The 12,306-nt window shown below is 38.6% G+C and overlaps 2 protein-coding genes across 6 annotated transcripts in view; both read left to right on the top strand.

Annotated features, from left to right (window-relative positions):
* SLC35B3 (solute carrier family 35 member B3) overlaps positions 1 to 4,880 on the top strand; it is a 309,604-nt gene extending 304,724 nt beyond the window's left edge. For all 5 annotated transcript variants that reach the window (XM_050787455.1, XM_050787457.1, XM_050787456.1 and 2 more), the window contains 4 exons: positions 512 to 604; positions 1,021 to 1,132; positions 3,003 to 3,072; positions 4,256 to 4,880. In XM_050787455.1, the coding sequence (XP_050643412.1) occupies positions 512 to 604; positions 1,021 to 1,132; positions 3,003 to 3,072; positions 4,256 to 4,406 (426 nt within the window). In that variant the 3' untranslated portion in view covers positions 4,407 to 4,880. The remainder of the gene's footprint in view (positions 1 to 511; positions 605 to 1,020; positions 1,133 to 3,002; positions 3,073 to 4,255) is intronic.
* Positions 1 to 12,306, top strand: part of BLOC1S5 (biogenesis of lysosomal organelles complex 1 subunit 5) — a 995,078-nt gene that overhangs the window by 582,217 nt on the left and 400,555 nt on the right. The window lies entirely within an intron of this gene.

Genomic DNA, 12,306 nt, shown 5'->3' with positions numbered 1-12,306 from the left:
CTGCTGCTGCTACTGCTGCTGCTGATTCTGTTTATGAAAAGCATAGTAAATTGGGATTAAAAGGTTGGTTGGAAAATAGAGAAGTTAAGCAGTAGATATGCCATATACTGCTTATTTTCATCATATTTTAATGTCTTTTAGAACTTAATGTTTGGATTTTTTTAGGTTTTATAAGTAGCTTTAAAGCTTTTTGTTTTCTTTAAGTTTTTTTTAAGAACTCTAATATGAAAATCTGGTTTGATTTCAGTGATTGTCTAGAAAAAAATGAATATGTAAGCATATATGAAAGGATTAATATTACTAGGTGTTATTTTGTACATAAAATTGAGGCATAGACTTATAAAACATTAGAATCAAATATCATTTCTGGAAATTTAGGCCATATTGAAATGATAATGTTTCTTTTAAAATGTTTGTTCTGCAGACCTAATTGAGCCATAGAGTTAAAACCTTTAGTCTTCTACTTTCTGTTTGATAGTACTTTTTTCTTCTTTATTTTTATCTGCTCTAGGTATTGTATTCGTATTCAATTGGTTTTGTATACATTTTACTGGGATTGACATGCACTAGTGGATTAGGCCCTGCAGTAACATTCTGTGCAAAGGTAAACAGTAATCACAATTTAAAAACAAATAAATATCTTCTCTTAAATAATTTTTTCTATATTTCTAATTTTCCTTGTTCACAAGAGGCTATCATAGATATAATGATACCTCCTTTAATATAACATATGCCAATCAGAAATTAATTTCAGAAATGAAATGATTCGTATTTAGATTTATTTTATCCTTGCTGTACCCTATGAGTTGATTTTTAAGCTGTTCATAATGTAGAAAAGTTGAGGATCTTTAATTTCAACATTATTTTTTCATTAAATCAAAATAAGAATTTTTGCTTGACTGCATTATCAAACAGCTTATTATTGCTCAAGAAGTTGATTAAAATCTGTAGTTTTATTGTATTTGTAATACCTCGGGGTTTGTTTCACATTTTTCTAACAGGCTTTTTTATTTTTTGCAGAATCCAATTCGGACCTATGGTTATGCATTCCTTTTTTCCCTCACTGGATATTTTGGAATCTCCTTTGTTCTGGCTTTGATTAAAATTTTTGGTGCACTTATTGCTGTAACAGGTAGGAGGGATTTACTTGCTTTGGTTATAAAATAAGCATTCACATTTTCTCTGATGCTCTTTTTCAAAACATAAGGGCAACATCTGCTTTACATTAAAAAGAAAATTATCCTATTTCACCAATTTATTCTTTGGCTTATGGCGTTTCTTTATAATGCTAAAGAAAATTATTTTTGGTCTTAATTTCTTATTTTGATGATTTAATTTTAAAATCAATCATATACATTTATCAGAATAGTAACCCTTAAATGCATTAAAAGAACTTTCTATAAAATTATGATGAGATGAAGACCTCCAAAGAAAGTACTACCTTTATATTCTTCTAACCTATAACTGAAAATTTCAATTTTGTTGCATTTCAGTATGAGAGGTACACTTTAAATAAGCTTTTTAGGCCTTTCATGTATACATTTTCTAGGACACCAACCAGGTTAGCTTCCCTTTTCACCAGTAAGCATATGCCCCTGCTCTGTGCAGGGTCTTTGCTTGGCCCTATAGAAAAACCAGTTGTATTTGTTCTGCTTTGGAGGACTGTACAGCCTAGTGAGAGGAACAGATGAGTCAGTGTGTCACCTGTGTCATTTGCCAAAACTCTAAGGTACAGCCTTTGCCTTAGAGGTGCAGGCAGTTTCTTTCTCACGTAAAGGAAAGCCAGAGTTGGCAATAATCATAGCTAATGCGTATATAGCCCTAGTATGTACCAGACACCATTATTTTAATCTCACAACAGTCCTATAAATTAGGCACTATGATTGTTCCATTTTACAGATGGATAAACTGAGGCACAAGGAGGTTAAGTGACTCGTCTCATAGTCAGCCAGAGCCAGGTTCCAGTGATGGCAGTCTGGCTGCACACCTGTGCTCTTCGCCATACATTATACTGCCTCTAAGCTAGTATGGTGACTCCCTAGTCATGAGAAACCCACATTCTTTCTGTCCGCTGTGCCATCTTCATCCTCATGCTATGCAGTAGGATGGAGTAAGAGAAGATGAAAATCCTAAAAGTCATACTCCGAGAAACAGCACATCTGCTCACATTTCACCACAGCCTGGACACATGACCAAACCTAGTAGCAGGAGAAGCGGAACATATACCCAGCTTAAAATACGGGTCCTTTTACTATAGAAATGAAAATAGACATTGGGAATCTGACTCTGGCATGTTTCCAGAACAGCTTCTTCTTTGGAATTCATTCATTCATGCATAAATTGCTAAGTGCCAGGAACTGTAGAGTCTTGGAATATACAGATGAATAAGGCGAGAAACTAAGTAAAGCACGTAGTCTAGTGGGAAGACGGCAACTGATGTGCAGTGAGGAGGAAAGGGCTGTCATGGAGATCTATGCAGATCTCCCCGCTCCGCCTGGGACCAGGGAGGAAGGCTTCCAGCCTTACGGCAGACTTCAAAGTGTAGTACTTCAAAGGACAGCAGAAAGTTAATACAGATGTGTAAAGAAGATTGTAATGATTACTCATAGTCTTATCCAGAGATGACCCCTATTAAGATATGAGTATATCCTTTAGATTACTGTGTTTAAAGAATAACCCCTGCCTCTAGCTAATCATAGCTTCCATAGGAAAGCCCTTCTCTAAGACTTACTGTGGCTACATAATACCATGGCCTCCATCAAGTACTTATTACAGTTATACTTTAACATTTAACTGTATTAATTATTTAATGTCTGTTTCCCTACAAGACTAAACTCCATAGTAACAGGGAACAGTGAGTTTTGTGCATTTGGTTGGTTGGTTGGTTTTTACTTTCCATTGTTACTTTGGCAGTCAGCTCTGTAAATATTTGCTGAATAAATGATTTCTAAAATATTGTCAAGATAATAGGCACATTCTAAACTAATTTGTTGCTCCTACAGTGACAACAGGAAGAAAAGCAATGACCATTGTACTTTCGTTTATATTCTTCGCTAAACCATTCACATTTCAGTAAGTACTTTTTACTCAGTTTTTAGGTACTGTGTTTCACATTTCCTCTTAATCTTAATTTCAACTTTTCTACTTTTTCTTTTTTGTAGTAAGTGTATTTATTTTTATATAAATTAATGTGGGGTTTTTTTCCTGTTATGCTTTATAAAGAAACTTTGTCATCTTGGTCTCTTAACTATCAGTGTATCTTCTGCTATTTTGGAAATGTCGGTAGTTTATTATTTTGAATTTATCATTTTTATGCTTAAATTGCCTAACCAGAGTCCAGTGCAAATGTGACCTGTTTCCATTATGAGTGAATGTGAGTGATGTGTACGTTGTTGAGATTAAGAGATTCCCCTTTGCCCTACTGCAAATATATAAATTACGTATTTATAGCACATGCTTTTAAAAAGTATTAGTTTATTTGATGCCTGTTTCCACAAAGGATTTAAGGCAGAGAAGTATTCTATAAGTTACATCCCAAAGACTTACTTAGCTTGTATTTTTTGTGTGTGCGAAAGTGTTTACTATCATATTTACTGTCTTTACTCTTTGTTTGACATTAGCATCATTTAAACTTACATTGGTCAGGATTGTGAAGTTTCAAACCAAAATCTTAACAATCTGTAAGTTTAGAGGGAAACATAAAATTAATTTCCATCAATGTTATTTGTCTATAAACTAGTTTTTCTTTCTGTATGTACTAGGTATAATACATAATAGTATTATGTCATACATAAATATAATTGTAATGATTCCCTACTTTCTCAGGGATGTTTCTCTTTTTATTCCTTTATATTCTACCCAACTGAGACAACGAGTTAGACAGCTGAGTTTAATTCCCAAAACGGCCTTTGGTAGATATACATATCCAATGCTTTAAGTGTACTCTTCAGACTTTTGGTAGGGGGTTGTACTTTGAATATACTATTATCCCCAAAGCTCAAATTAACTATGTCATATAAATTTTTATAAAATATCTTTATATATACTCAATGTATTAATATGTATTAATAAAAGATACAGGATTCTATCTAATCTCATCTAAGAATACTATTTTTATTTTAATGCTATTATTGTAGAATAGCAGAATTTTACTTCACTGAAGAATTATTATGGACAATTTACCAAATTCTGTGGTTAACAGTAGATTGTTATTTTGCTAATTTTAATATTTTTTTTCCTTATTTCTTTCTCTTAGGTATGTATGGTCTGGTTTCTTAGTTGTCCTTGGTATATTTCTCAATGTTTACAGCAAAAATATGGATAAAGTAAGACTACCATCACTGTATGATTTGATAAACAAATCAGTGGAAGCAAGAAAGTCAAGGACGCTGGCACAAACTGTATAGACAGTGATTTGTCCTATTTAAAATAGAATTTTAAGGGAACAATCAATTAACTTTCCAAAGGGACTGATAAAAACCAAAGGATCTGGAGGCATTGCTATCCCCTTTGTGGATAGATTTCATATGAAGTTATTTGCGGTGTCAGGCTTTTCTTCAGAGCACTTGTTTGACTGACTTCCAAAGCGACCAAGACAGCCGCATCTAGCACGCTTTACAATAAAATGTCAATATGAAGGACTGTAATTCCTAGCATTTTATTAAGAATTTCACTGGAAATGGACCACGTGTTGCAAGACTAACTGGCTATAATTATGACATATCAAAGAAATCGATATGTAATAGCAGATTGTTTTATATTCATTCCATTTTGATGGTGTTATTTAAATTGATTCTCTGTTATAAGAGTAAACTGATGAGTTGAAGTCTGGAGAGAATAACATTCATTATAAATAAAATTATTCTGTGATCTTTTTTCAAGATGTGTTAATAGAATTTTGTTATAAAGAGAGAAATGAAAGTTGGAGTAAGGCTTAACATGCACTTTAAAACTTGAGTTTTCTCTCATTTAAAATTATTCTTTAGAGCAGGAGCTCCCAACCCCCAGGCCGTGGACTGGTACTGGTCCGTGGCCTGTTAGGAAGCAGACAAGTTAGCATTACCATCTGAGCTCCACCTCCTGTCAGACCAGCGGCAGCATTAGATTCTTATAGTAGCACAAACCCTGTTAGGAACTGCATATGCGAGGGGTTTGGGTTGTACGCTTCTTATGAGAATCTAATGCCTGATAATCTGAAGTGGAACAGTTTCATAGTTTTATCCTGAAACCATCCCCTGCCCCAGTCCATGGGAAAATTGTCTTCCACAAAACTGGTCCCTGCTGCCAGAAGGGTTGGGGACCACTGTTTTACAGAAGACATGCTTTAAGTTTTATGTAGAATATAGGCAAGGTAGTAAAAACAGACATCATTCTGCATCATGGAAGTATGTATCATAAGAAAAATGTGCTACAGTTTGCCCAAGTAATACCAAAGGATTCATGATTGGATTTTTTTTAATTGAAGAAAAAGTAATTGATGTCTCAAAATTATAATAAAATAATTATAAAATTATCCTAGTTTTTTCCATAAAAGTGAGATTTAATTTGGAAGTTTGAGGACAAAATAGAATAAATTTAAGAAACAAGTAGAGTTAGCAAATTGGGACAATATTTTCTCCCTTAGCACATTCAGGCTGCTATGTAAAATACCGTGAATGGGTAGCTTGTAAACAATGGAAATTTATTTCCCACAGTTCTGATGTCTGGAAGTCCAAGTTGGAGGTGCTGGCAGATTTAGTGGGGGCCTGCTTTCTGGTTCATAGAAGGAGGCTTCTTATTATGTCCTTATATGATGAAGGGCCAAACCAGCTCCCTTGGGTGCTAATCCCATTTTCAAGGACTCTGCCCTCATGACCTGATCACCTCCCAAAAGGCCCCACTACTTAATACAATCACTTTGGGAGTTAGGATTTCAACATATGAATTTCAGGGGGACACAAATATTCAGACCATATCAATGTTGCATGTATAGTTTCGAGTTTAAATTCAAAGATTTGGGCACTTATTTTTAGCAGTGATTTTTAGAATTGCTTCTATTGTATTTTTTTTTAATTCTGTTATTCTTCATTTTCAATATAAATAATATTGGTTTTAAAAAGCTTAGTGCTCTTGGGGACACTGTTTATATTTTGTGAGTATAATATACTTGGAATAGTTACTCTCATTCTTAAAATTCTGTTGGATTCTGATGGCTGCTTTAAACTATTATGTGCATATGCAGGTACAACAGAGCCTGTATCATGGAGGGGTCCAGCATGAGGAATTCTGACTGGTTTTCATTTGCCCATTTGCTAAGATACAGTTGTTGTTTTTTCCCTAGTGGTAATCATTTTAAATTTTTCCTGTCTTAAGATAGAAGGGATCTTAATGCATATTTCATTATGCTGCCTTAAACTTTTAAGAAAAAAGGGTTTGTGCTTGAAAAAAAACTTATCAACTTTCTCAGATCTTTAATAAAATATAAATTTGACTTATCAAAGCATTATTTTGCCTCTACACTTCCCTAATATTTTACCTCTGTCTCCCTATTATCAACATCATTCCACCCTTCAATTTTAAACAATTTAGCACTGTTTGAAAATCACTACTTGCCAGTCTTACCCTTTAAACTCCATTTCTTTTATCATTTGCCATTAGATGGAAGTAAACTTCACCTCACTAATTTGTAATGAATAGTCTGAAATATGGAATGATTTCTGTAGTAAAGGAAATCAACATTTGAAAGTATACTGAGAGTGGAGGCCTTGTGAATGGGATTAGTGCCTTTATAAAAGAGACCGCAGGGAGCTCTCTTGCCCTCTTCACACCATGTGATGATACAAGAAGTCAGCAGTCTGCAACCCAGAAGAGAGCCCTCACCTGAACATAACCATGATGGCACCCTGGTCTTGGACTTCGGTCTCCAGAACTGAGAAATAAGTTTCTGTTGTCTTAGACCCCCAGCCCATGGTGCTTTCTGGTATCAACCTGAGCAGCCCAAATTAAGACAACGCATAAGAAAGCGTTTCTAAGTAAAGAATATGTGAGATCATTTGATTGAGACATTACAATATAGGTAGATGTGTTTGTTTTAAGCAGTATGTAGATAGAAACTATTTCTTCAGCTGTGTTTACATTAGGTGCCTGTCAGTAGGTACTCAGTAAATATCTGTCATGCAAGACTAATCAAAGGACAAGCACCAGTAGATCAAAAATATTCTGGAGAAATGATGTTCTAAATTCTGCCATATCGTGTTTTATTTTATGGCATAATATTCAGTGCAACAACAACAACAACAATAGTAGAAACTGGCCAGCTTCTGCGATCACTATGTTAAGACTGACCTAGAGGTAAGCCAGCCAAGCCAGAATTCTCAGTACAACCATGTTGCATAACAAGGAGGTTGGCTGACCATTGTCCCTAGTTCTTGGGAGGCAGCCTCTAAGTCCTTGGCATTTTCCAATTGATAGGAGTGTGGTTATTCATGGTTGGTCCCTAGATAGTTTCAGGGTTGGGGCTGGCCATGCTGAAAAGACTAAGGATGTGACTGTGGGGTTGGGGCTTTGAGCCATGTCCTATCTGCCCAACATTCAGGGATGGAAGGGAAGCTGAAGATTAAGTTTAGTCACATGGACAATGATTTAATCGGTCAGTCCTATGGGCTATATAGTGAAACTCCAGTAGAAACTGTACACTGAGGTTGAAAGAGCTTCCCTGGTTCATGATACACGTGGGTGTTCAGGAGGGTGATGTGTCTCCTCAGGACACAAAAGCTTAGTGTTTGCAAGCCTCCCAGACCTTGCCCTATGGATCTCTTCTTTTGGCTGGTCCTGATTTGTATTCTTTATAATGAAATTGAAATTGAAAGTACAATGCTTTCATGAGTTTTGTAAGGCATTCTCATGAATTGTTGAACCTCTAAGGATAACGAGAACCCTTGAATTTGCAGTCGATTTGTCAGAAGTGTAAATGGCCTGGGAACGCCAAAGCTTGCAACTGTTCTCTGAAGTGAGGGCAGTCTCATGGAGAGTGTGTCCTTCACCTGTGATGTGATGGTTAATACTGAGTGTCAACTTGATTGGATTGAAGGATGCAAAGTATTGATGCTGGGTGTGTCTGTGAGGGTGTTGCCAAAGGAGATTAACATTTAAGTCAGTGGGCTGGGGAAGGCACACCTACCTTTAATCTGGTGGGCACCATCTAATCAGCTGCCAGCAAATATAAAGCAGGCAGAGAAATGTGCAAGACTGGCCTAGCCTCCCAGGAAAAGGTGAGACTGGCCTAGCCTCCCAGCTTACATCTTGCTCCCATGCTGGATGCTTCCCACTCTTGAACATCAGACTCCAGGTTCTTCAGTTTTGAGACTTGGACTTGCTCCTCAAGCTTGCAGAGAGCCTATTGTGGGACCTTGTGTTTGTGTAAGTTAATACTTAACAAGATCCCTATTTATATATATATATAAATATATATATATTTATATATATATATGAAATATTATATTCTATTAGTTCTATTAGTTCTGTCCCTCTAGAGAACCATGACTAATACAGATTTTGGTACCAGGGATGGTTCTAGAGGAACAGAATATTAAGGATGGAGTTCTTTCGTTGGTTTTAGGGTTTCTGGAGTTGGCTGCTTAATATGATTAAACCGAAAAATGCTAAGGACTCTACTTCCAATAGTGTGGAGAACACTGATAGTCCTTTTGGCCTGAACTGTTTAAAGAGTTATGCAAAATAAATGCATTTGACACTCCTGATTCACCACTCATGAGAGGCAAGGAGTTTAGTGACTGTACATAATACCTTTGTCCACATGTGGAGAACCAAGGAACATAATGAAGCTGGTTGGTTCCTCCTAAGTTCAGTGGACAATGTGATGAAAGAAAATGATGAACTCAGGGACTCTGTCTTCTGGCTTCAGAAGCAGATACTGAGCCTCAAATCTGCTAAGATTGCACTGAGTCAGAGTCTTATCTCCTGTAGAGATAGAGCTGAAATTGTGGAAAAATGAACACAAGCTTTTTTCATGTCACTGGCTGACCTGCAGTGAAAGGTGCATGCACAGCCTTGCCAGGTGTCTACTGTTAAAGTGAGACATTTGTTGGAAAGGAATGGGATCCTGCAACTTGGAATGGGGATGTGTAGGAGGACCCTGATGAAGCTGGGAACACTGAGTTTGTAAACACTGAGGAACCTTTTTTGCTACAAGGAACAGCTTCTCCATCCCCAGTAGTAGCAACATCTCGCTGACCCATGCTGCCATCAGCGTTTCCACCTTTGTCTGAGGAGATAAGTCCTGCGCTACTTGATGCAATAGTGATGGCCTCCCTTGAGGCAGTTGCCAGGCAAAATAATGTCAATTCTCCTCCGGAGCCACCCCTAATACCCCTGTTTGCTTCTAGACCTATAACTAAAGTCCCAGCAGGCCTCTAGAGGTGAGGTTGAGAGTGTGACCCATGAGGAGGTGTGCTCCACTCGAACTGTTTAGAGTTCTTTATATAAACAGAAATCTGGAGAACAGGCATGGGAATGGATATTAAGGGTATGGGATAATGGTGGAAGGAACATAGAGTTGGATCAGGCTGAATTTATTGATTTGGACCCACTAAGTAGGGACTATGATTTTAATGTTGCAGCTTGGGGAGTTAAAGGTTCTAGTAGTTTATTTGCTTGGTTAGCTGAAATATGGATTAAAAGATGGCCCACTGTGAACAAGTTGGAAATGCCTGATGTCCCTTGGTTTAATGTAGAGGAAGGGATCCAAAGGCTTAGGGAGTGTGGCATAGTGGAGTGGATTAGCCACTTTAGATCTACTCATCCCAGCTGGGAGGGTCCAGAATATATACCCTTGACCAATGCCTTGCAAAATAGATTTGTGAGGGCAGCACCTGCATCTTTGAAGATTCCTGTAATTGCTCTTCTCTGTATGCCAGATCCAAAAGTGGGAACCACAGTCACTCACTACAAAATTTAAATACATTGAGAATACATAATGGACAGCAGAGGCAAAGCAACAATCAGAATAGTCTGACTCGTGTAGAGCTGTGGCATTGGCTAATTAATCACGATGTTCCTAGAAGTGAAATTGATAGGAAGCCTACTGCATTTCTACTTAATTTATACAAGGACAAAACTTCTAGATCAAATGGATAAAAGACTAATTTGAATTATAAAAACAGAGAATCACGGCCCCTCAATCCATTTCCAGACTTGAGCCAGTTTACAGACCTAGAACCCCTTGAATGAAGGGGAGGTCCTTCTTGAGGAAGGACCCCACTACATACCAACAATTCATGCAGTGATTCTTTCTCCCATCCTTCCCCCAGGAGACCTTTGGCCTTTTACCAGGGTAACTGTGCACTGGGGAAGGGAAATGATCAGACATTTCTGGGACTACTGGACACTGGCTCTGAGCTGACACTGATTCCAGGGAATCCAAAATGTCATTGTGGTCCTCCAGTTAGAAGTAGGAGCTTATGGAGATCAGGTAATGGAGTTTCATAAAGCTCAGCTCCGACTTACAGTGGGTCCAGTGGGTCCCCAAACTCATCCTTTGGTCATTTCTCCAGTGCCAGAATGCATAATTGGCATAGACATACTTAGCAGCTGGCAGAATCCTCACATTGGCTCCCTGACTGGTAGGGTGAGGGCTCTTATGGTGGGAAAGGCCAAATGCAAGCCATTAGAGCTGCCTTTACCTAGAAAAATAGTAAATGAAAAATGATATCGCATTCCCAAAGGGATTGAAGAGATTAGCGCCACCATCAAAGACTTGAAAGATGCAGGAGTGGTGATTCCCCACCACATCCCCATTCAAATATCTCCCATTTGGCATTTGCAGAAGACAGATGAATCTTGGAGAATGACAGTGGATTATCATAAGCTTAACCAAGTGGTGACTCCAATTGCAGTTGCTGTACCAGATGTGGTTTCATTGCTTGAGTAAATTAACACATCTCCTAGTACCTGGTATGCAGCCATTGACTTGGCAAATGCCTTTTTCTCCATTCCTGTCCATAAGGCTCACCAGAAACAATTTGCCTTCGGCTGGCAAGGCCAACAATATACCTTTACTGTCCTACCTCAGGGGTATGTCAATTCTCAGGCTTTGTGTCAGAATCTTATTTGGAGAGACCTTGATTGCTTTTTGCTTCCGCAAGATATCACACAGGTCCATTACATTGATGACATTATGCTGATTGGATCCAGTGAGCAAGAAGTAACAAACACACTGGACTTATTGGTGAAACATTCGCATGCCAGAGGATGTGAAATAAATCCAACTAAAATTCAGGGACCTTCTACTTCAGTCAAATTTCTAGGGGTCCAGTGGTGTGGGGCCTGTGGAGACACTCCTTCTAAGGCGAAGGATAAGTTGCTGCATTTCCCACCCCCTCCCAACACTCCCCAACCAAGAAAGGGGCACAAGGCCTAGTGAGTGTATTTGGGTTTTGGAGGCAACACATTCCTCATTTAGGTGTGTTACTCTGGCCTATTTATCGAGTGACCCAAAAGGCTGCCAGTTTTTAGTGGGGTCTAGAACAGGAGAAGGGTCTGCAACAGGTCCAAGCTGCTAGGCAAGCAGCTGTGCCACTTGGACCACATGACCCAGCAGATCCAATGGTGCTTGAGGTGTCAGTGACAGATAGGGATGCTGTTTGGAGCGTGGGTGAATCACAGCGGAGACCTCTAGAATTTCAGAGAAAGGCCCTGCCATCTTCTGCAGATAACTACTCTCCTTTTGAGAGACAGCTCTTGGCCTGTTACAGGGCTTTGGTGGAAATTGAATGTTTGACTATGAGTCATCAAGTCACCATGCAACCTGAATTGCCTATCATGAACTGGGTGCTTTCTGACCCATCTAGCCATAAAGCGGGTCGTGCACAGCAGTATTCCATCATCAAATGGAAGTGGTATATATGTGATTGGATTTGAGCAGGTCCTGAAGGCACGAGTAAGTTACATGAGGAAGTGGCTCAAATGGCCATGGTCTCCACTCCTGCCACCCTGCCTTCCCTCCTCCAGCCTGCATTGATGGCCTCATGGGGAGTTTCCTATGATCAGTTGACAGAGGAAGAGAAGACTAGGGTCTGGTTCACAGCTGGTTCTGCACAATATGCAAGCACCACCTGAAAGTGGACAGCGGCAGCACTACAGCCCTTTTCTAGGACGTCCCTGAAGGACAGCAGTGAAGGAAAAATCTTCCCAGTGGGCAGAACTTCTAGCACTGCACCTGGTTGTGCACTTTGCATGGAAGGAAAAGTGGCCAGATGTAGGATTATATACTGATTCATGGGCTGTAGCCAATGGTTTGGCTGGATGGTC

This window comes from Macaca thibetana, chromosome 4 (assembly GCF_024542745.1).
Source record: "Macaca thibetana thibetana isolate TM-01 chromosome 4, ASM2454274v1, whole genome shotgun sequence".
In the NCBI taxonomy this organism is placed as follows: domain Eukaryota; kingdom Metazoa; phylum Chordata; class Mammalia; order Primates; family Cercopithecidae; genus Macaca; species Macaca thibetana.
Note: the sequence above shows the minus strand (reverse complement) of the source record. Positions and strands in the feature narration are given on the sequence as shown.